A 21,896-nucleotide genomic window follows, 5' to 3' on the forward strand; every position below is an offset into this window, starting at 1 on the left:
CCTGGTTTTTCCCCTCTGCGCATGAAGCGCATGCACAGTGGATCAATTGTATATGGTGGGGAAATGGCCTGATGAGACTCAAACTCAGACTGCTTTGCGAGGGATGTAGAGTGGCTGAAAGATTAGGAGAGAAGCTGGGAACATGTGGTGGAACTAGACTATGTAGACTGCAAGCACTGAAAAGCCAATGTGGTATAGGTATGTATGAGCAGGTATGAGAGAAACAACCAACTAAATAGGCGACTCTACACCGTCTCTACTAGCTGGGCGTGGCTCGACCGTCTCCTGACGGGAGGTCGGGTTGCAAGCCTATCTGGGATTTGTTCTAGCACCACTATAGTGGCGCCCTATCAGATTGCAGCATTTTTCACGTGCTTGGCTACACTTCCGTTTGCATCTAGTTGCGAAACGGCATGCAGTATGCTGTGGTTTATCCACGTCATCATGTCGGTTAACACCCATGGCAGTGTTACATAATGCTGCAGAACAAATCCCAGATAGGCTTGCAACCCGACCTCCCGTCAGGGAGACGGTCGGGCCACGCCCAACTACGTCTCTACTTCGTACTATCTATGGTTGTATACAATAATAGCACGAGATGATTGAAGTGCCTACTGCAATGGAGTCTTGTAAGCAATGGTGACAATTCCAAGCGGCTTCTGATTGAGTGTGGCTGTTTGGTTTGTGCTTTACACTGTGTTGGTATGAGTGCATGTTTCATACCATTCAATGGCTTCCTCTCTCCTACAGTTGATGATGAGACAAGAAGAGGCACTGAGAATGGAGGTACAGGTATGATGTGTGTTTCCCTGTAATGTATTGAAGGTGTGCAATGTACCCCCTCCCACACACACGCACACCTTTAGGCCTACTATGCTGCTAAGAGAGGGGCCTCGCGTAAACTGGCCACTCAGACGCTAACTAACCTCAGCAGTATGGAAAAGGGTCTGTTATCAGAGACTAAAACTTACATACAGCCCACCTCCATGCAGTCTGGTGAGCAGCCTATAAGCAGTGAGGGACAGTCTGAAGACATGGGTCCATGGACAGGGGCTACTGAGGAACCTTCATCAAGAACAAGGTACGTGTGTATAATGTGTAGTTATGCAGTGCAATGAGTCGACTGTGTACTATTGAAAGTATAGTGCAAAGAATGAAAACATAGCATGCTTCAATGTATTTAGGTGTGTACAGGGAAACGTATGGGTCATTCCATATCAATTCAATGAAATTTAAAACGTGACGTCTTCAGAATTCCACGAAACTTGGTACATGTGTGAGGAATGGTATGGTAACATATCAGAAAAAATTTTGGGTTTGTAAACAATATGGCTTCTGAGATTGAGTTAATTAAAAAATGCAGAAATTCTCCACTTTTAGAAAATGGCTGCTGTTAGTTAAACTGTAACTTTCTAACCATTAACATTCAAGACTAAGAATGTATATCATGTTGTTGCCTAAGAAATTCCGCATCATTTGGTATGTTGTACGGCTTCACTTAATAAATTTTAGGTATTACATCTAATTAGTATCCTTCGAACTCTGACTTCTCGAAAAGCGCTGTTTTTTTCCCTGTAATTTTTTGTGTATCATGTTCCTCATACCATTCTCTTGAAGTGTGACAAGTTTGGTTTTGGGATTCCAATGGGATCATGAGATATGTTGTGGGATGTAGTGTGATTTGGGCAATATTTGTGGTTTCAGAGAATAAACAGTCCTTCTTTGTTGTGTAATGTACCTAAAACATGTGTGCTAACTTTCCTGAACTTATGTTATCACAAGGAAAAATTCGAACTTTCGGCCGAGTGACATTTTCAGCCGAGGAACTGTAAAACGACTGATAGCTAAAATAAGTTTACAGCGACCATACGAGAAGCAAAATAATACTGACACCACGCCAGCTATATTGATTGAGCGGCGACAAGCATACCAGCCATTTGAGTACTGCACTACAGAGGACTATGAGAGAGAGCAGCATCATCTTGAACAATAATTTCTTGTTTTCTCAAACGATTCTAGACACATGCAAACTACACACATCATAAATTATTTGAACCATCTCTAGCTACTGATACAGTATAGTACTGCAGGCAGAAGATGGACACTGAGTAATCTCAGTAGAAACTGAAATGCCACCAGAGAATATTAACAATATTAGCATAGCAACATAACACTGTCCTAGTAACACAATATAAACAGAACTCTAGACACAGCTCCATCTCTTCTCTCTTCTAGACGCCAGTATCTGCAGCGTATAAGATTGGCATGACCGACGAACGGCTTGACACAAAATTGTTGGAGTTTCAACTGAAATCTGCAAAACAGCCCCACCCCACTTCTGGTGCTGCAAAACAGCCCCGCCCCACTTACTGCTGCAAAGAAACAGCCCCACCCCACTACTCAGTGAATACATAGCTGCTGGTCTACGCTCGGCCTCATAACCAAGCCAAGAAAGCTCGCTTCTACACTGCTGCAAAACAGCTCATGCCCCCAGCAAAAAGAGCCACTTCTAGTGCTACGGTGAAGCAGAATTGACATGCATCACGATGTCGAGGACTAGGTCGATCTAGGAACACAGAATCTTCCACAAAATGAATCTTGGACAATTTTAAAACCTGCATGGTTGCAAGAAGAAACTCCAGCAGTGCTGAACATTCATTCCTGCATGACTGGACATACTTTGATACTTGTTATTTCTCATGCGTATTAATTTAATTTTAATTTAATTGTCTGTCTAATTGCCAGAGGGGCGTTTTGAGGTCAGTGCAATATGACTTTGCGGTCAGTGCAATATGACTTTCAGCAGTGCAATATGCTTCATATTGCACTTGGCAACAACGTAGCAACGGGATATAAAGCTATTATAATTTTAGTGACTACATTTGTATAATATAATTGTAAATTAATATATCATTATAACTGCATGTCAGTCTGGTTTCATGAATTTGAGCCATGCAGCTTTGAAATAAAGAAGCCAGCCGAGATAATTGTATTAATATTGGTTGTTGCTTCACAGACTAGGGGGCAATCATCTCGGAGACGAGGGTGCTGAACTAGTGGGAGAGGCTTTGAAAAGAAACAGCTCCAAATCAGTCAACCAAGTTTTGTAAGTATAAAACCATCCATTTTGTATGATTTTATGTTACAGTGTTGCATGCATAATTATGTTGGCTATAATTTACTGAGCAAAATCCACCGTAATACCTATTATACTATAATTATATCTACTATACTTCTTTGTGTTCAATTTTATAAATTGTAAAATTTGCCGAGATAAGTGAAAACAATGTATTTCATGCAGAATGGAGGCTACAAAGGTGACTGACAAAGGAAAGAAGAAGCTCCAGGAGATCTGTGACTTCATCAACTCTGGGAGAGATACAGAGAACAAGTTAGATCTCAACTACAAGCATCACTCCGAAGTGGTGCAGAAGAGAAACTCCACCAACTATCTATACTTTCTGTAAAAGCAATAATTATACATATTTGCCTGTGGTTTTATGTACAATCATAATTATGTGTATAACTATATACTTTCTCTTGTGAGAGACTCCATTGTGTACATGTATAATGTTGGTAGACTAGCCATTGCATGTGTTTTGTAGCTATAATTATACAATTCAGTTTTCAGTTCATGAAATGAATTAATGAAAATCAATCTATAAATTACGTACTACTACTGATGTTCCAACTATTCACTAATAGCGGAGACACGGTTCGAGTGCGAATAGACTATACATGTATATATACCCAAAGTCTCACAAATCTTTAGAACTCTAAATACGTACATGTTTATTTTTTCTAACTGTCCTTCCACATTATAATTTTGACTATATTCACTAATAATCATACGTTTTGGCTTTTAAGGTTAACTAATACGACGTCACTGTTCCCTTGGTCTCCTAAACTCGGTTGTACTTGCCTTGAGCTATCATCACTTGAGCAACTATGAACCTGGATGATGGGGCAGCGACTTTGTTTCCTGTCGCCATGAGTGGATAATTATCAGGATCCCCGGTTTCTGTGGTAACCAGATACTTTCCGTTGCTAGCTTTCAGATTAATCACTGCTGGACCATTGGTTAGCACAGTAAATTTACTCGTTGATTCAATCGTATCGTCTGAAACCACAATTTTGTCAGTGCTGCTCTCGTGATTAACGTACACTCCGCTGTCTGCTTTGAAGGAGTATAACTACCGTCAGAGTTTGAAACAACTGTCAACTCGCAAAATTCGTCAGCCACCATCTTGGGCTCGCCCACGTGCACTAAATTTGCACTGCTGTTTATCAATTAAGTGGGTGGATCAAGGCGTAGTTTATCCATTCGATTATCTGAGTGTCTGGATAACCGAGGTTCTACTGCAGTATAGTTGATCGCCTAAACTCTAATGTATTGATACGTAAAGTACAACAATTATGATCCAGTATTCATGCAGAACTGTTGCATGCATAATGTCAATATACTTACCACAACTTCACAAGTGAGCTTGTCGGCTTGGCAATCAGTGCATCTAAAATTTTGTGGAATCCTTGGTTTCCTATTGGAATCTTGGACAAGCTGCGTACATATGGGGCGCCAAATGTGCTAAAATTACATTTTTGATGCTCACATCACTTTTTCAAAAATGTTTCTCTCTCCTTCTATATACAGTGTCCCCCTCTTCCTAAATCAGACATCCTATTTACTAAATCGTTGGAACCTCCATTTACTAAATCAGACTAATTTACAAACCCCCCATTTCTGTGACCCCCGGTCTCTGGATCCATCTGAAGCCAAATAGCGAAAATTTGCACTCGCGAAAATTTCCCGCTATACGGTAGTTCATAGATTTAAGCTTAAATAGCTCACGGTTTAGAGACTGAATGAATCGTTTTACTTGCCTACTAGCTAGCCTGCTAGCTAGCTAACTAAAGCTAGGTGACGAGACTAAACGAAATTTTACTCACCATTTCTCGAGTTGAACGAATTAAAAAAAATACCTCTGTTGATTTGAGCCAGTATGGCAGTTGTTTTAGTTACCGTATGGCGGGTAATTTCCGGGGGACAAAATATTCACGGTTCAGCAATATTGAGACATTTTGTGGGTAATATTTTCGTGGTTAGAGCTTGCACTGCAAGGTAAAAAATTCGTTCAACTCGAGAAACGGTGGTTTTCGTAAATAAAATTTTGTTTAGTCTCGTTGCCTGCACTGCATTCCTACGTTCCGGTAAGCCACGCCTACGTTAACATTTCGTAGAGGTCAGCTTGCCCACGGAAAAATAACGAATATTTTACCCCACGAAAATTACCGGCTATACGGTAATTAACACAGACAACGCCCATTATACTGTGTGCAATGACAAGCAACTTACACAGTACTCTTATAATTATGTATTGTAATGTTGTTGATTTTGCACCCATAATTTTGTTGTACGAGACGTGAGAGAATGCAGAGGAAAAGAACGACTGTAATCAGTGGACTGGACTACTGGACTGGACTTTGACCTGACTATTGCAACACCAATTACATTCCTTTTCCTCATAACAAGACCACAATAACAAATTAATGATTGTAAAAACTTAACACATGTACATATAGCTACATTACAAAACACCTACTGTGGCAAGAACAAAAATTAATGCTTGTCTTTAGGTTTGCATGATGGAATTAGCTTTCTGTATAGGAGGACAGGTAACTGGCCTAGCTGGTTAATAGGGACCATGATGCATTCTTGCTTAATTGAACTACAATTGGAGCATCTATATAGAACTGTTGTTTTTAGGCTCAAACGTAGGTTAAATTGAAAATGGTACATTGATTGTCTGTACATTGTTGTCCGTGGAGAGTGAATATTTGCCATCTTTCATAGTGTACGAAAATCGAGTCTATGTGCATGCTCTGTGTGCATACTCCTGTCGTACTTTTCATGAAGCCGTTGCACATACACACTTATCTTTTCTAGTAAACTATAAACCACAAACAAGACGGATGAGCATACCCCCCCCTGCTATTTGTATCAGATCCGGTCGTAGTAGATACAAAGGATGTTATCCTGTACAAGGAAAATCACTTGAAAAAGGTGCTGTTTCAGGAGGGATTTGAAAAAAGGGCATGAATGTTTAGAGACACACTTGGGAACTGTTTACTCACTGTAGATCTACCTGTAACGTTTCCCGTGTTTGTGTAATTTCCCCTACTTTGAGCCTATGTTTAACAGTTCAATTGTCGTGCAAGCAAGAATGCTGCTTATCAGTGTGTTCTTATAATAGTCATGTATAGCTAGATATCTATGTTGTGTTTTTTGTTTTTTTATGTTTACAGTCATTTGTCATTGTGGTCTTGTTATGAAAAAGGAATGTAATTGGTGTTGCAATAGTCAGGTCAAAGTCCAGTCCATTCCAGTCCAGTCCAGTAGTCCAGTCCACTGATTACAGACAGCCGGAAGAGAACATTAAGAACTTGACACGTAACTATAATACAATTACCATTGAATCACTTTTATCAACTTATACGACATTAAATCCGATTACATGTTACAGGTATTTCACAAAGTCATTAATTATATACCTCCATAAAACGGACACCATTGGGGACAGCCTTTTGGCCGTTATAGGGCGTTTTCATCACGTGCGCAACATTGAGCAAGCGCCATTTTGAAGTACAGCTGTGCAGGAAGGGTGATGATTATTATGCTGTATTATTTGTGATGATTATTATGTTGTATTATTCGTGATGATTATTATGCTGTATTATTCGCCTTATGCTGAAAAACCACCAGGGGAAGCCAAGAAAAGATAGTCAGTAGTATCAGGAGTACTCCTGGTAGTTATAGACCACTTCCTATTGCAAGCTGAAACTCACTCAGGGGAAGCATCATTTCTTCCATCAGTGGATGCTGCAGACCTAGCATCCTATTTGGTTCTCCAAACAAATTTCATCACAGCAAAACAATACAAATCACATACGTCTCTAGAAGCATACAACCAATTTGTTTGTGGATGGATAAAAGAAGTTCATGCATGGACTAGTCGAATAAGTTTTTCTCTGTATATGTTTCAGTTTGTGCTCATAACTTTAAGTAAAACATAGGAAGTCTATCATTACACTACACTTTATGTACCCTTCCAGGGATGTACATTCTGAAGCCCTCCCTCCACCCTTTAAGGACCCTTTCTTTTAAAGAAAACTACCGTGACAAAATGTGCGGGTGGTACTACCAAGGGCAGTTCTTTGTATTCCCCGAGGGCGCAGAAATCCAATACACCCCACAGCCCTCGGGGAATACATAGATCTGCCCTTGGTAGTACAAATCCGATACACCCTTGATTATCGATAGTACAACTATTACTTGGACAGTGATGTAATACATTCCATTGTGCCATGACTTCACGTAACAGGACAAAGTCATGCAAGTTGGGCCAGTTAACCTGAAGTGGGTAAATAGAGGACGACTGTAACCTATACAATTAATGCAGTACAATTTATCAGTGATCATCTGATAGAAGAGCTTTGATGTGTAAGCCGTCCGCACGCACGCATGCATGCAGTTTGTACTATAGCTCTTGTTATTGTATGTATGTATGTATTGAGCGTTGTACGCATATTCTTGAAGTCACATGACTCCCCGAGTCCCTATACACCATTGTCGAAACTATGATGCCCCCCCGTTCTATATTCAGATGTTCCATGCTGATGACTATGAGCTACAGGCTCTCTCTAAAGGACACTGCGCATGCCTGTTCTCTGTAGAAAATCTTCAGACTCCGTGATTCTCAGTTGTTGTTATAGTGAATGTACGTATGATAGTAATGGCAATTTATCACTTTAAATTTGACAGATGTGTATAATTATTACGAACAAGTTCTTTACAAAAGGTGTATGCATGACATTAGGGGGATAAAATGTTATGTAAATCAGATATGGAGTAGGTCTTCTCTCAACTTTTTTGAGAGAGAATTGTTTGTAAATACAACGTTTACTTTCTGACTGTCATCTCGACCAGCATTGAGTGAGTCACAGATTTCTTGGAGCATTTTCTTTCCTTTGTTTGAAATATGAGTGTTCTCAAGTCTGTACAAGTTGTGCAATAATTATTATGCATGATGATGATAATAGGTGAACATAAGTATGATTATAATACTACATTGTATACTGTATGTTCCCGTTGGCTCTGTGACTCTATAGATCTACGGGCGTAACTATAAAATTTACGGGAAGGAGGCAACCGCACCCGCAAATTGTTTGCCCGGAACCACACCCACTAATTATCGCGTAGAAGCATAGATTGAAGAGTTAGAGGGATAGGAAACGGTTGGTATCTCGAGTAACATCCGCGCTACGCTGCGGTTTAATCGAGGCCATCACAACAATATTTATTTATACACTCAGTGCATAATAAACTACAAGTAACTGTTTAGTCCGTGCAACTCACTTATATTTCAAGGTCTATACCTATTGTAGTAGTCATAACCAGCACGCTTACACGTTATATGTTCCAATAGCTCTAAAACAGCCTTGGGAACATATAACTTTATTGGAAAGTCTCTTTTTACTGGGTGTGGTCAGTCATTAGCAAGTACTACACGTGGCTCATGGACTAGGCGTGTTATAAATTGCTGAAAGAGATGATGTCTCGAGGAAACACAGCTTTGGGAGTTACCCGGCAAAAATGTGCTTAATAGCCTCATAACGCGGATAATTTTCGAGGCTCCACTGCAGATTCAATGTAAAATCATCACGTGCACCACTCCGTTTCCTATCCCTCTAACTCTTCAATCTATAGTAGAAGCGCATGCAAATGGCAGAAAACTGCTATTTACCTGTTCTCCTTCTCTTTTCTTCATCAACAAGACAGTACGTGATAGAGCTCATTTCTGCTCATTCTATATACCTATAGTAGCTAGTTATCCAGAAGTTAGCTAGCCAGAGCTATTAAGAGCTAGTGAGGTGAGTCACATGAAACCTGAAGTTCAATAGTACAGGAGGCAAGGGCCTCCTCTGCCTCATTGCTAGTTACGGCCCTGATCTACTCTAGCTCCTGAGGCACTTTGCAAAAAATGAGACCACCCCCCCTCCTCTTTTGCAAAACTCTACACTTACTGCATGATTTAGATCCCACTTTTCATTGGCTAACTAGACTAGAAAAATTACATTTGTATCATCAAGCATCATTATAATTCCCTGGGAATTATGACAAAGTGGGTTAGTAACCTACCCCCCAAACGAAAGGGCATCACACAGTTTGAACACAGAAAACTCATGCATGCAGCATACTTGCTATACACAAAATAATATGATCAAGCGCAGGATGATACACAAGATAGTGTATTGCTGGCCACAGGTCACTGATTGAGTTAGTGACATGCATGTGAGGGGAGGTTACTTAGTTGGATTTACTAGTATAGTGGTCACATCAAAGCTTGAATATGCTTGCTATATATAAAATAATGCAATTAACTCACACTACAGTTGTTACGCTTTTGGATGTATTCTGCTGAAGAGCTTGTCCAAGCAGTTTGGCTCCTTCGTCATCTATCCGGTTGTATCCTAGTCTGCATGTAAATTGAGCAGAAAGAATAATTATCATAACCTGATATAATTTTGTCTCTTCAACTTACTGAAGCCTATCGAGTGTCTGTGTGACACTGAAGAGAGTGACAAGCTTTTCAATTCCTTTCGGTGATGTAATCCCACAGCCATAAACTCTACGAATGTGAATCGATATAATTATGTGAAACAAATTAATGGGCTACATTATTATTATCAATACTTACCCCAAACTTCCGAGTGAGCTTGTTGGCTTGGCGATAAGTGCATCAATAATTTTGTGGAATCCTTGGTCTCCGATTGGATTCTTAGTCAAGCTATGTTGTAATTTTTTTTGTGGGAAAAGACCGTGGCTTAATTATTAACCTGGTTAATAATTAAGTCACGTCCTATAAGTAATATGCATGTACAGCTAGTACAATAATAGGGAAATTCAAATGTAATGGAACACCTATATATAGGTACGTATATGAACACAACACTTACTCCAGCAGTTTCAGACTGTTGTTTCTCTCAATGATGTTGGCAATTAGCTCACAATCCATAGGTTGAAGGTTGTTGCGGTCAATCCTACAATACACATATCAATTATATAATTATCAAAGGCTACGTACCTTAAAGTCTCAAACGTTCCGTTGATTACAGCCATATTTGACAATGCGGTGAGTCCAACAGAAGTCATTCCAATATCCGCCAATCTATAGAGTTTTGTGGTGTCCCATACGGTACCGTATAGTGGGTAATTTTCGTGGGGTAAAATATTCGTTATTTTCGTGGGCAAGCTGACCTACACAAAAATTTCCTCCACGAAAACGTAGGCCCAAAAAACGCATGCAATGCAGTTAAACGAAATTTATACTCATGAAAATCACCGTTTTCCAGTTAAACAAATTTTTTACCCCATGAAAATTATCCGCTATACAGTAATTCAATTATAGGAGAATTTAGATCCCATTTGAGTGTATTTAGCAGGGAACTATGAGCTATAGTACCGGTACTATAGATTGCTCTGGGCTACAAACTACAAGATTGTACATTGTATTGTGATTTACAAGAAGATACACATGTAATAATATAAAAATTATTGTAGCTAGATGCTTTGTCTAGTAATATAATAACAGAACTAGAATGAAAGAGAGAAGCTCTAGTTTCTTTTTTTGGCTTTGTTCGAGAGTAGTATATAGGAGGCGCTCGTTTTTTGGGCAGTGTGCTGTGCTTTTTTGCTGCAAGGCTGCATGGGGGAGGAGCTGGATGTATGGAAGTGCTGGGATTCTAGCTTTGGCTTCTTCCTAAAGTTCCTTTCGTTTTGTTCAAGAGTACAGTATAGGAGCCGCTCGTTTGCTGGGCTTGTTTGCTGTAAATTATAGCTTAGGTGTCTTCCTTTCGCTTTGTGAGAGTAGTACGAGCCACTTGTTTCTTGGGAAGTGTACTGGGCTTGTTTGCTGCAAAACTGGGGGAGGAGCTGGATGTTTCCCTTTTGTGGGTGGAGCTAGGACTATAATTTTGTCCATCAAACCGTAAGGTCAAACTGAGGTGGAAGAACAGGGTTGACTTGAATAGAGACCACAGATTTAGTAGAGACACAGAGATGCCAACTTCAGATATTAGTTTTCAAAAGAATAATGATGCAGTTGCTAGGTTGGCTGTTTATATAGGTTGACTGTTGCTAAGCTAGTGCATTTCTAGTAGCCAATAGGTTTTGGGATCTAAATCAGTTAGAACATGTGCATTCGGTATCTATATGGTTATAGTGTCCCTCATCCCTCGGGCTAAAGCCCTCGAGCTTTGGGACACTATAACACATAGATACCTCATGCCCATGTTCTAACTATAACTTAACATTAATTTTCATTACGTCATTTCTGTGATTGTCTCATTTTTCTCCAAAGCAAGTGCTATTCTCTCAACTCCTTCATCACCAATGTTGTCGTGTCGAAAGCTGCATGCAAATTAAAGAATACTCATAACGATACATGTGAATGTCACAGAATTGACTATACGTACTGTATTTCTCTGATAAACTTGTTTTGACCTTCTAGAATCTTCGCTATCTTGTAAGCTCCAACGCTTGTTATTTCACACTTGTCCAACCTGTTAGAGTATTATCATAAATCGCACAGTGTCTTAAGAAGCTTACTCTAAAATAGTAACAGTTTTGTTAGATTCAAGAGCTGTCGCTAGATTTCCAATTCCCTCATCTCCAATAGGATTATAAGACAATCTAAGAAATATAGAGGTATATATAGCGTCATTATAATAAATTATATCAATTGTGGCCTATTTCAAACAAAAATGTGTCTCAAAACATAATTATGTAGGTCCAGTCTCAAAGGCTTCGTTAGTAAATAGAAGCCTTAGTAAAAAAATGACAGTGTTTTCAATGTAGAAGCACGGCAGAATATATAATAAGCCAGATTAAAATTTGAGTACATGAGGGTGCAAAGTTATATATACGTACGTGAGACAGTTATATATACGTACGTGAGACCCTCCAATTGTATATTGCAAGATATAATGTCGGCTAGATGAGAAATTGCTGAAGCTGTGATTCGATTATGCGTTAAACTGCAAATAGAGATATCACATACATCATAACGTACACATGCAGTACATTCACTCATTGAACTTAACTTGAAAGACGATATCTTAAAGCCATCAACACCGTTGGTCTCAGCAAATCTAACTAGTGACATTTTTAGGATACTTAGCCCATTGTCTCCAATGTTACAGCCTCTAAAGTCCAGCGTCCACTCCCCGCCAGCCGATGTAACCATGTGAGCAGCACACAGGCAATCAGTTGTATTGAGAAACATGTTGCTCAAATTGAGCACACGATAAAATTGTTCAGCTGCTTTCTCACTTATAGCTTGAGTGTTTGCCTCGTAAACACAGTGAAGAAGGAAGATTTGAGCTCGATTGGCCTTACCAGTTTCAGTGATCATGATCTCTTGGAAATCTTCATCAATTAACTTGGTAATTCCAGAAAAGAACTTCCAAACATTTCGAAATTGCATGTCATCGCGAAATTCTCTGAGAAGACGAACTTGTTCCAATCGATCTAGTTTTTGAATTCCATACGCCGCAAGGAACTCTTGAATGGAGAGATGGTTGAATTGGTAGACAATATCAAAACCAGCAACGTCAGAGTTAATTGGGGTGTTTAAGAGACCGTAGCCATCAAATCGTTTCTGATTATCTGAATTTAGACCAACTCGTTGCAAATCTTCTCTGCTATACACAAATTTCTTCTGTTTAAAGCTGTCCAGCGCTAAAATACACAATAGGTTGAAGACACTTTTAATTTCGGGAGGAAGCTTGCTTAAGCTGGTAATGCCATTAATAGAATTCAGTGCTGAATTTGATTGTTTCTTACAGTTTTGGTAGAGGGTATTGCAGATGTATTGTTCGTATAACTCGGTAAGAGTGTGTGGTAAGGCGGACTCCATACGAGCCACGTGGCAGATAATAGAAAGTGTAAGCGGGATGTGGGCCAACGCTTTGAGGTTTGGAAACTTGTTGAGATGACCGAGAATAGTTTTAGACATTTCCCCGCCATGAAGTTGTATGTATTGTGTGATTTGCTCAGTGTCAAATCCTAACACCTCGATATGTCGTTCATCCATGTAGTCATAAAGATCAGCCGTCACTGATGGACGAGAAGTGACTAGCACTGAAACTTTTGGAAGCTTATTGCCCACGACAATATCAAAGAAAAATGAGCCTTCTTCACGTAGCTCCGGCGGTAACTCATCCCAGCCTTCAAGGATAATCAACGTCCTGTCACCTTGAGAACGAAAAGCCTGCTCAACAGCCTTGTCACATATATCACCTTCTAAAACAATGTTTATTATGTCTTTTAGCGTGACTACAGACTTTTTTTGGAATCTTCGAAGAGTAACCAAAACCAAAATGTCATATTCTTCATTAAGAAACTCTCCTTTGGCCCAGAGCCGACACATTTCAAGTGCTATAGCATTGTCTTTCCTACACCGGGAGCTCCTTCAACTAGTACTAACTTTCTTGGCTGATCTTCACCGTATGCAAAAACTCGATCCAGTTGAATTTGCTCTTTTTTCTTGATGATATCGTCGGCTGAATCGTGCAAAGTGCTTTTGAGAAATTTATCTTGCTCTCTGTCTATGTGATTGGCTTTCTGTTTCTTGATAAGAGCTAAACTTATATACTGCATTTTTTTGGATGCAGGTCCTGCAGCCCTCCTGAAAAATTTAGCTTGTGTGTAAGTGGTACGTAGATTGTCCGCAAAGACTTGAAGAGGGCTAGTAATGCATTGTCGGGAGAAATCCGAGCATGACTGGGGATCTGGACTGGAGGTTCGCGTTCGCTTAGAAGGTTCGCCGGAACTTTGGTCAGAATTGTGTTGTCTTTTCAAACCTGTAGAAGCAGAAATGGATCAGCATATTACCTGTGACCACAACTGTTGTACAAATTGATGCATCACAGATTCAACTGTATAATTATAGATCTAGTCTATATATAAATATAATTATCATTATGCTATATAAAAAATTATATACCAGCTATATATATACATTTCCATAGCGTCCAGTATTTATACCCTATTATAGCTACTCTTATCCAGATTCGTAACTTCACTATGAATAATATTCAGTGTCAATTTAATAATTAGTTATATAATTATACTGATTCACAGCAGAATGATTCATGCATAATTTTGATACAATGACCTAGCCATGCAGGCGAATTAAAACAATGACCTATAGCCAGGCTTTGCCTATAGCTAACACAATGGGATCTTGGATTAATTGTGTTGTCTCTAGGTACGGGTTGCTTCTCACTTGACGGTTTGCTGGGTTGTGGAGAATGAGAGGTAGGTTCAGAACCAGAACTTGTAGCTAACGTGTCGGTTATTCCGGTTGCAGACTGATTATTTATAAGCCAATTCTCCAATTTATCTGCCAGATCAGAATGAGGCAAGTGTTCCGCTGCATCACGAACACACTTTACAAATAATGAAGGAGCTCGATCTCCTTTTATGCACATGATTTTAACTAGTTCACATGTCTTTTCTTGTCTAGTTTGACTGGGCAACATCAATTTTTCCATTTCATCACTGGTCAGAAGCTGCTGCTCGTTTAGGTGTGGTAGTAGCTCCTTGAGGTTTAGACAGCTATTAAAGTCAACATGATGGACCATAAAAAATGTTTTACATGTAGTAGATCTAGCCATAGCAAGTTGTTAGTTGTTTCTACTTAGTGAGTCTCATAGTAAATAGTAGTTGTATACGCCCTAAATCCACCGCAAAACCGAAAGTAGATTATATAGGGGTGGGGAAAATCCCCCACAATTTCCCTCACATTTCTGTCCACATTATAGTATAGAGCTGCACTTGTACTTGTCAGTACAGTAGAATATAAATTATAATATATGCACCTGATTGAGTTGTAAAATAATGGGACAAAAATATACTATTGAGAATGGGGGTGGTCTTTCACACATGTTCACAGGAGAAAAGGTTACACGTGGTACATATACACATAACTATCACAGATAATTGGTGGAGTTTCTTTTCTGCACCACTTGAGAGTGATGCTTGTAGTTGAGGTCTAACTTGTTCTCTGTGTCTCTCCCAGAGTTGATGGAGTCACAGATCTCTTGGAGCTTCTTCTTTCCTTCGTCAGTCACCTTTGTAGCCTGCATTCTGCATGAAACAATCACTTTAATTATTTCGGCAAATTTCACCAGACTACGTACTCATGCAATTTGCAAACTTTTAAAGGACCATACTCACTGTGACTGTACTGTAGTGTCCCCTTAAGCGTACACATGTACATGGAACTTAGCCTTTGAAAAGAGCCACGCAGCAATGTAAACTATAGCTATTACTAGCATGCAAAGTAGACTGGAAACCACTCCCCTTCTCTCGGGAGAAAGGGACTGGCAAGCTGCCGTGTTGAGAGTTGTCCCAGTGCGTGAAGAATGTCACGCTGCCACAAGAATGTAAACGTCACAAATAGTCACGTGCCACCGCCCACACGCTATAACTATCACTGCACAAAATGTTATCGGCCTCAAGTATAAAGTACATCACCGGCGATCTGTCATCGAGGTTGAAATAATATCACCCACGCATTATGCATTTTGTGGTTTGTTCTAATTTGCATTCCAACGGGACAACTCTCAACATGGCAACTTGCCAGTCCCCAGAGCCCAGAGTGAAGGGAGTGGTTTCCAGTCTACATGCAAAGTACGTATACGGTACACTCACAGAACTTGCTTGACTGAATTGGAGCTGTTCCTTTTCAAAGCCTCTCCCACTAGTTCAGCACCCTCGTCTCCGAGATGATTGCACCCCAGTCTGTGAGGAAAAACAACCAAATATTGACTCCACTGGCTTCTTTGATTTCAAAGCTAGGGTGCATAATGGAAGCACAGCAGTGGACTGTTGTACAGTTTGCTACCAGTACCTTGACACCGTATGTATTAGTGTCTCTAAAATGTATAAGTTCATGGTCATCACGCAGACCTCGGTATGTGGTATGCTATAATTATTATAATTGTGGCCGCTTACTGAATTCCGACAAAAGTTTCTGTGACTGAAAACAGTTCCATGAGTTTCTTGAGCCCCTTTGGTGTGACATCACATCCAAACACCCTGTACAAAGTTTTAATTGACCAAAATAATTATGATGAGTCATCAATTCATGCAGTTTTTACACTTTATAAGCCTTTACTTATTTAACTTTACTTACCCCAACTTTTTGAGAGATCCTTTACGTTTGACGATCAGTGCTTCAAGTACTCGTACAAAACCAACATCTCCAATTGGATTCTTTGACAAACTGCATGACACCAAAATAATGGTGGCTGCAATGATAATGAAACAGTTCACGGCTTACTCTATCAGAATAAGGCTGCTGCTCTTCTCAATAATAGTAGCCACCAGATGACAGTCATTAGCTCCCAAATCATTCCGATCAAGTCTAGAGTGCGTGGCAAATGAACATTAATCCAAGAAAAAATATAATCACGTACTCAGAAAGTTTGAGTGGGTGTACGTACAAATTACCTTAGTACTTCAAGAGTTTGGTTGACGGGAGCCATTTGGGCTAGAGCAGTAAGACCGACTGAAGTCATATCTGTTTTCGTCAGTCTACGTATAGACGAAGTAATTAAATAACATGAATTATACATGATAAATCACTTACGATAATTCAGTGAGAGCCTTGTTGTATCTGTTGTCTAGTGCCTGCGCTATCCTCGTAACACCATGGCAACCAAATTGTTCAAATCCGATGCTGTATAGACACAATTTGTGAGTAGACATACCTATAGAAGAATGTTTTCCAAATCATGATAGTTACGGAAACTTACTAGAGTTCTTCTATTGTGCTGTTTGCTCTCAAGACATCAGCTAGTTCAAAAGCACCATCTTTAGTCAGCTCACAGCTTGAGAAACTGTTATAAACATACTCGATATAATTATAGACCATATTCACCGGCTTAAAGAAAACAGATAAAAGTACATGTATAATTATACTTACATATTCACTGTGCATCATAAATGCCTGGCTGATATAAAATTATTATAACTAACTAATAGCACTTAACGTACTGAAGTGATTTGGTTGTTGCATGCGACTGCTTAAGAGCTCTTGTTAGAGTCCTCATGCCCTCGTCTCCAAACGGATTGGACGACAATCTGTAGAGGATATTATCAGTGACTATGGTTATTATTATACATTCGCTGATCTGGAATTTAAATACTTACATGTAGTATAGACATAAATTTGCTAGCTGGACGAGGCATATGTGTATAGTGAACTTCTCAATAAGGACAGTTTGCAATTGGAAACAGTCAGTTTGTCCTAATGTATAGAGACGAGGTCCTTTATTAAGAGGCTAAATCTCTATAGTAGCTGTCCAATAGAGAGGGTGTCCCTAGCTTGCTTGTAAGGTTTACTACAATTAATACACATGCACACATAAGCTCACATGAGTGAGTGTAACTGCATCTTGCTGTTGATCATGTCCGCTAGGTGGCAAACAGACACGGCTCGTATCCGGTTCTGAGTCAAACTGCATGCACGTAAAAGGTAAATTTAAAAAGGATCACAGTTGAATACAATGCATTGTCTTGATAAAGTACACGAGTGTCGCAGCTACATTTATTGCCATACTACTAAATTGTGTCAGGATACAATTTTGAGTAGCAAACATAAACCATTCACATCATTACACTACGGACTACGGACTGGCTAATAATTATCCACTCACTCCAATCTCTTGATGGTGAATCCGAGTACTCCATGGGCCTCAATGTGGGTCAAAAGAGACGTCTTGAATATCCTCAGTCCATCGTCCCCCATATTGCACCCCCTCAACTCGACCTGCCAATCCCCCCCGGCCGATGTGATCATGTGAGCAGCACAGAGACAGTCGGTTGTGTTGAGAAGCATATTACCGAGGTTTAGAACATAGAACATCTTTTCTGCAGCTTTCTTGCTGATAGCAGGGTTGTCGGCTTCGTACAAACAGTGTAAAAGAAAGATTTGATCTCGATTGGCCTTCCCAGTTCCAGATATGATTAATTCTTTGAAATATTCATTCTCGAGTCTTGTAATCCCCGAGAAAAATTTCCAAATGTTTTGAAACTGCTTGTCATTTCGGAACTCTCTGAGAAGGGAAACTCGTTGATCATTAACCAGATGTTGAATTCCATAGGCTGCGAGAAACTCTTGAATTGAGAGATGATTGAACTGATAAATCTGCTCGAATCCTGCTGCAACAGTCATAACAGGTGCATTCAATAGGCCGTAGCCGTCAAAGGCATTTGGTTTGAGACCAACTCTCTGCAAATCTTCTTTGGTGTACACAAACTTCTTTTCTTTGAAGCCGTCCAGAGCCAAAGTACAGAGGGAATTGATCACGCTTCTAACTTCGACCGGTAGTTCTTCCAAGCAAGAAACTCCAGAGAGGGACTTGAACGTTATGTGCCTCTTTAAGGTTAGGAAAAGAGTGTTGCAGATGTGCTGACGATAAAGCTCTGTGAGGGTATGCGGCAAAGCTGAATCTTTTCGAGCCACGTGGCAGATAATGGAAAGAGTGAGCGGGATGTGGGCCAACGCTTTGAGGTTCGGAAACTTGTTGAGATGGCTAAGAACAGTTTCAGACATATCCCCGCCATGAAGTTGTACGTACTGTGTGATTTCCTTAGTGCTGAAGCCCAATACCTCGATATGTCGTTCATCCATGTATTCATAGAGGTCAGAGGTCACTGTGGGACGAGAGGTTACAAGTACAGATGCTTTCGGTAAAATATTGCCCTCGACAATGTCAAAAAAGAATGAACCTTCTTCACGTAACGTAGGAGGCAACTCGTCCCAGCCTTCGAGAATGAACAAAGTTCTTTCCCCTTGAGATCTCAATAACTCTTCGGTAGCCTCATCAAGAAGAGAGCCTTGCAGGTATATGAGCAGATCACTCAACTTCACTAACGGTTTTCGCTGGAATCTTCTGAGGGTTACCAAGAGCACCATATCGTATTCATCTAGCAGATCTTTATTGGCCCATAGCTGACATATGTGTAGGGCAAGCATTGTCTTTCCAACACCAGGAGCCCCTTCGACTAGTACGAGCTTCCTCGATCCTTCTTTACCGTAAGTGAAAATTCCTTGCAACTTAATGTCTTCCTTTTTCTTTTTGATGATGTCATCCACAGAGCCGTGTAATGTACTTTGCAGAAATTCATCATTCTCTGCGTCTGCAGCACTTATTCCTTTCTTCTTGACGAGTGCTAGATTAATAAATTTGATAGTTCCTTTGTTAATACCAGCAGATTTGTTGAAGAACTTTTCATCTGCGTAAGAGGTTCTCAAAGTTTTAATGAGCACTTGAAGAGGAGATTCATCTGTTGAATGTCGTTCTGAGCGAGTGGAACTAGAACGTACTAAGGGTGATGAATAACGACTTTGATCATCACCTGACGGAGGTATGTATTGCCGGCCAAATTCGTGTGGGGGCTGACGAAATTGTAGGTTAGATTGAGAGGTGGTGCTTGGTTGTTCTGGTAAGCGATCGCTTTCTTCCGTTCTAGAACCTGTGCAAAGAAAGTGTAATATTGAAGGTGTATAGATAATTGAAGTATATTATGCGTACATCATGAAATGAAAATGTTGATTCGTATAGAATGTTTATACCTATTAGCATGTCATGTGATCTGTCAGGTCTAGGCCGGCGGAGAGGGGGAGGTTGAAGATCTGTTGGCATGGTGACGTCAGATTGAGCCCCTCTTTTAACTCCTATTGTGAGCAATAATAAAAGAGATTCATATAAAAACATACACGCAGTGTACCTATAGTCATGCACCCACAAATTTACAGGGTATAATTTAGGGTTACATATTAATTATGCATCTGCCCCATGAATAACTATATCTAGCCCGATTCCAGGCCTGGAATCGAGGCTAATCTATATTAAATACTCACCAAAAGTTGACGAAGGTCCTTCCTCTTCGTCCATCTGCTCCGTACTTGAGGAAATACTTCGATCGCAAATCATTCTCCTCTTGCTGTACACCTCCTCGATACGCACCTGGCTTCCTTCCATATACTCCAGTTTGATAGAACTCAGTGTGGGATCTGAATCGAGTCTCGTCCTAATTTCGTCTACACCGAATACACTAAGTGACTGCTTCAGAAAGGCAGCAAGTATCTTCCATACTAAGACAATGGAGCCATGTCGGGTGGAAGCAAGACTAAAGGTGTGTCTCTGAATCGAGAGAACTCCAGCAATCATATCTTTAACCACGAACGCCTCTCCAAGAGTCATATCAGGGTTGCTATGTAATGTCAAGAGGAGATGGTGAGTTTGGGTAGATGTGGAGTTGTACTGGCAGGTTAGAGCTTGATTGCTCATGATATGATCGGCATACTCGAGAGCAAGAGAGTGCAATTCCTGTAGTCCCAATACATGGAGAAGCCTACAGAGTAAGTCAATGTCTGATTCGTGGCACAATCCAAGCTGACGAATATGCACACACAGAGAGCCAAAATCCCTCACTTCTTCCTGCTGAATAGTAATGCCCATGTGACCATCATGAAGAATCCTGTTTAGTTCAACAATGACGCTGTCAATTGAAACATCATTTCTCGCCATATAAGAAGATATTCTCTGCACCAAGTGTGCATAATCTGGTGCAACTTGATTCAATGGGGAGGGGAGATCATCGGCAAAACTAGATGGACTGTTCTGATAAAGCAATGAGTTTGTGGTCTGCTCTTGAATTGGAACCTGTGCTTGCTGCACCAAACGTGGAGTTTCCTCTGCCATTGTTCCTAACAAAATGTTCTGTTCAAATCGAGATTCGAAGTTTGATAGACTACTCTCTATGGTATCGGTCGGATTTTGATGACTTGTACTGACAGTTACTGCATTATTCGCCTTTAAGCCATAGGGAACATTGATCACTTGAGGGAGGCTACTGGCTGATATTTGTTCATCAATTGTTACTTGCGTTTGTCGCACTAAACATGGAGTTTGCTCCGCCATTGTTAGTGGCAAAAGTCCCTGTTCGAATTGAGATTCAAAGGTACTAACTGTTGATCCCTGTAATGAGTTTGGATTTGTGTTGTCCTGCTGACGAGAACTGACGGTTTCTGCAGTATTCACCCCTAGGCCATGGGGAACGGCATCGATTACTTGAGGGAGGCTACTGGCTGATATTTGTTCTTCAATCGGTACTTGTAGAGTTTGCTCGACCATTATATCAGTCGACGCAGTGTGGTTTGATATGGTATCAACTGTCGAAACATCTTGTGCATTTGTGCTGTCCTGTTCATCACTACTAACAGCTGGTACAGGGTTTGTCCTCACGACTTGGGGGACATTGTAATTACTAGGTTGCGAATTGTTCGTTGCTAGTGCCTGATTCTGAGCAAATGCTGAACGAATAGGGGGCGTGTGTGCTGGACGATCTTGAAGCCATTTCTCCATTTTATCCGCTAGTTCAGGATGGGGAAAGTGCTCCTTTGCATTTCGAACACACTCGATGAACAAGAAGGGAGCTCGATCTCCTTTTATGCACATAATTTTAACAAGGTGTTTAATTTTCTTCTTTCGGGTTGAAAGTGAGTCTAGTGTTTCCATCTCATCTAGAGTCAGTAATTGCTTGCTTAGTAAGGGAATCACCTCATCAATGTTCAGATAATCTTCAAAATCTTTGAGGTGAGCCAAAAAAAACCTTTCAGTTGAGTAACCTGCAGCCATTGTGTAGAGCTAGCCTAGCTAGAGCTAGCTGGCTGGCTTTATATTGTCATAAAATAATTATATATACCGTACCCTCGCGAAAATACGCCCACCCTTTTCTGCAAGAAGTCTAGGCTTATTAG

The 21,896-nt window shown here is 40.3% G+C and overlaps 3 protein-coding genes across 7 annotated transcripts; 1 reads left to right on the forward strand and 2 right to left on the reverse strand.

Annotated features, from left to right (window-relative positions):
• Positions 1-17: 17 nt before the first annotated feature.
• On the forward strand, positions 18-3,674 carry LOC135346087 (uncharacterized). 4 transcript variants are annotated; one of them, XM_064543585.1, is made up of 5 exons: positions 18-212; positions 751-786; positions 867-1,081; positions 3,017-3,106; positions 3,302-3,674. In XM_064543585.1, exons 1-5 carry the CDS (start codon positions 72-74, stop codon positions 3,465-3,467), a joined length of 648 nt encoding a protein of 215 aa, XP_064399655.1. In that variant the 5' UTR covers positions 18-71; the 3' UTR covers positions 3,468-3,674. The 4 variants fall into 4 exon arrangements, with proteins under 4 accessions (XP_064399655.1, XP_064399654.1, XP_064399657.1 ...); XM_064543584.1 differs by having other exon boundaries at positions 751-792; positions 3,302-3,673; XM_064543587.1 differs by having other exon boundaries at positions 19-198; positions 3,302-3,673.
• Positions 3,675-7,811: 4,137 nt separating this feature from the next.
• LOC135346079 (NACHT, LRR and PYD domains-containing protein 12-like) lies at positions 7,812-14,801 on the reverse strand. Of its 2 annotated transcripts, XM_064543574.1 has the most exons (12): positions 14,346-14,801; positions 12,160-13,920; positions 12,010-12,093; positions 11,666-11,749; positions 11,533-11,619; positions 11,384-11,467; positions 10,143-10,226; positions 10,015-10,098; positions 9,756-9,845; positions 9,600-9,686; positions 9,444-9,533; positions 7,812-8,052 (listed from the first exon to the last, which is right to left on the reverse strand). In XM_064543574.1, the coding sequence occupies exons 2-12, from the start codon at positions 13,485-13,487 to the stop codon at positions 7,896-7,898; spliced, it is 2,259 nt and encodes a 752-aa protein (XP_064399644.1). In that variant the 5' UTR covers positions 13,488-13,920; positions 14,346-14,801; the 3' UTR covers positions 7,812-7,895. The 2 variants fall into 2 exon arrangements, 1 of the variants encoding a protein (XP_064399644.1); XR_010397983.1 differs by lacking the exons at positions 7,812-8,052; positions 9,444-9,533 and having other exon boundaries at positions 9,627-9,686; positions 9,756-9,894.
• An 84-nt stretch (positions 14,802-14,885) lies between these two features.
• LOC135346071 (NACHT, LRR and PYD domains-containing protein 5-like) lies at positions 14,886-21,860 on the reverse strand. The gene is made up of 13 exons (XM_064543556.1): positions 19,995-21,860; positions 19,707-19,808; positions 17,785-19,606; positions 17,503-17,586; positions 17,123-17,209; positions 16,882-16,965; positions 16,716-16,805; positions 16,577-16,660; positions 16,407-16,490; positions 16,260-16,349; positions 16,079-16,162; positions 15,776-15,865; positions 14,886-15,208 (listed from the first exon to the last, which is right to left on the reverse strand). The coding sequence occupies exons 1-13, from the start codon at positions 21,772-21,774 to the stop codon at positions 15,052-15,054; spliced, it is 4,638 nt and encodes a 1,545-aa protein (XP_064399626.1). The 5' UTR covers positions 21,775-21,860; the 3' UTR covers positions 14,886-15,051.
• Positions 21,861-21,896: the final 36 nt, after the last annotated feature.

The sequence above is a fragment of the Halichondria panicea genome, chromosome 13 (assembly GCF_963675165.1).
Source record: "Halichondria panicea chromosome 13, odHalPani1.1, whole genome shotgun sequence".
In the NCBI taxonomy this organism is placed as follows: Eukaryota; Metazoa; Porifera; class Demospongiae; order Suberitida; family Halichondriidae; genus Halichondria; species Halichondria panicea.

Coding starts and splice junctions, on each gene's coding strand:
- LOC135346087 (XM_064543584.1), top strand. CDS start 72: ATGAGACTCAAACTCAGACTGCTTTGCGAGGGATGTAGAGTGGCTGAA. Junction 793..866: donor CACTGAGAATGGAGGTACAG/GTATGATGTGTG, acceptor GCACACCTTTAG/GCCTACTATGCTGCTAAGAG. Junction 3,107..3,301: donor AAATCAGTCAACCAAGTTTT/GTAAGTATAAAA, acceptor TATTTCATGCAG/AATGGAGGCTACAAAGGTGA.
- LOC135346079 (XM_064543574.1), bottom strand. CDS start 13,487: ATGTGTCGGCTCTGGGCCAAAGGAGAGTTTCTTAATGAAGAATATGAC. Junction 12,094..12,159: donor TTTAAGATATCGTCTTTCAA/GTTAAGTTCAAT, acceptor CTCTATTTGCAG/TTTAACGCATAATCGAATCA. Junction 11,750..12,009: donor ATACAATTGGAGGGTCTCAC/GTACGTATATAT, acceptor TATATTTCTTAG/ATTGTCTTATAATCCTATTG.
- LOC135346071 (XM_064543556.1), bottom strand. CDS start 21,774: ATGGCTGCAGGTTACTCAACTGAAAGGTTTTTTTTGGCTCACCTCAAA. Junction 16,661..16,715: donor AAGGCTCTCACTGAATTATC/GTAAGTGATTTA, acceptor GTCTATACGTAG/ACTGACGAAAACAGATATGA. Junction 15,866..16,078: donor GAAACTTTTGTCGGAATTCA/GTAAGCGGCCAC, acceptor TTTTCCTCACAG/ACTGGGGTGCAATCATCTCG.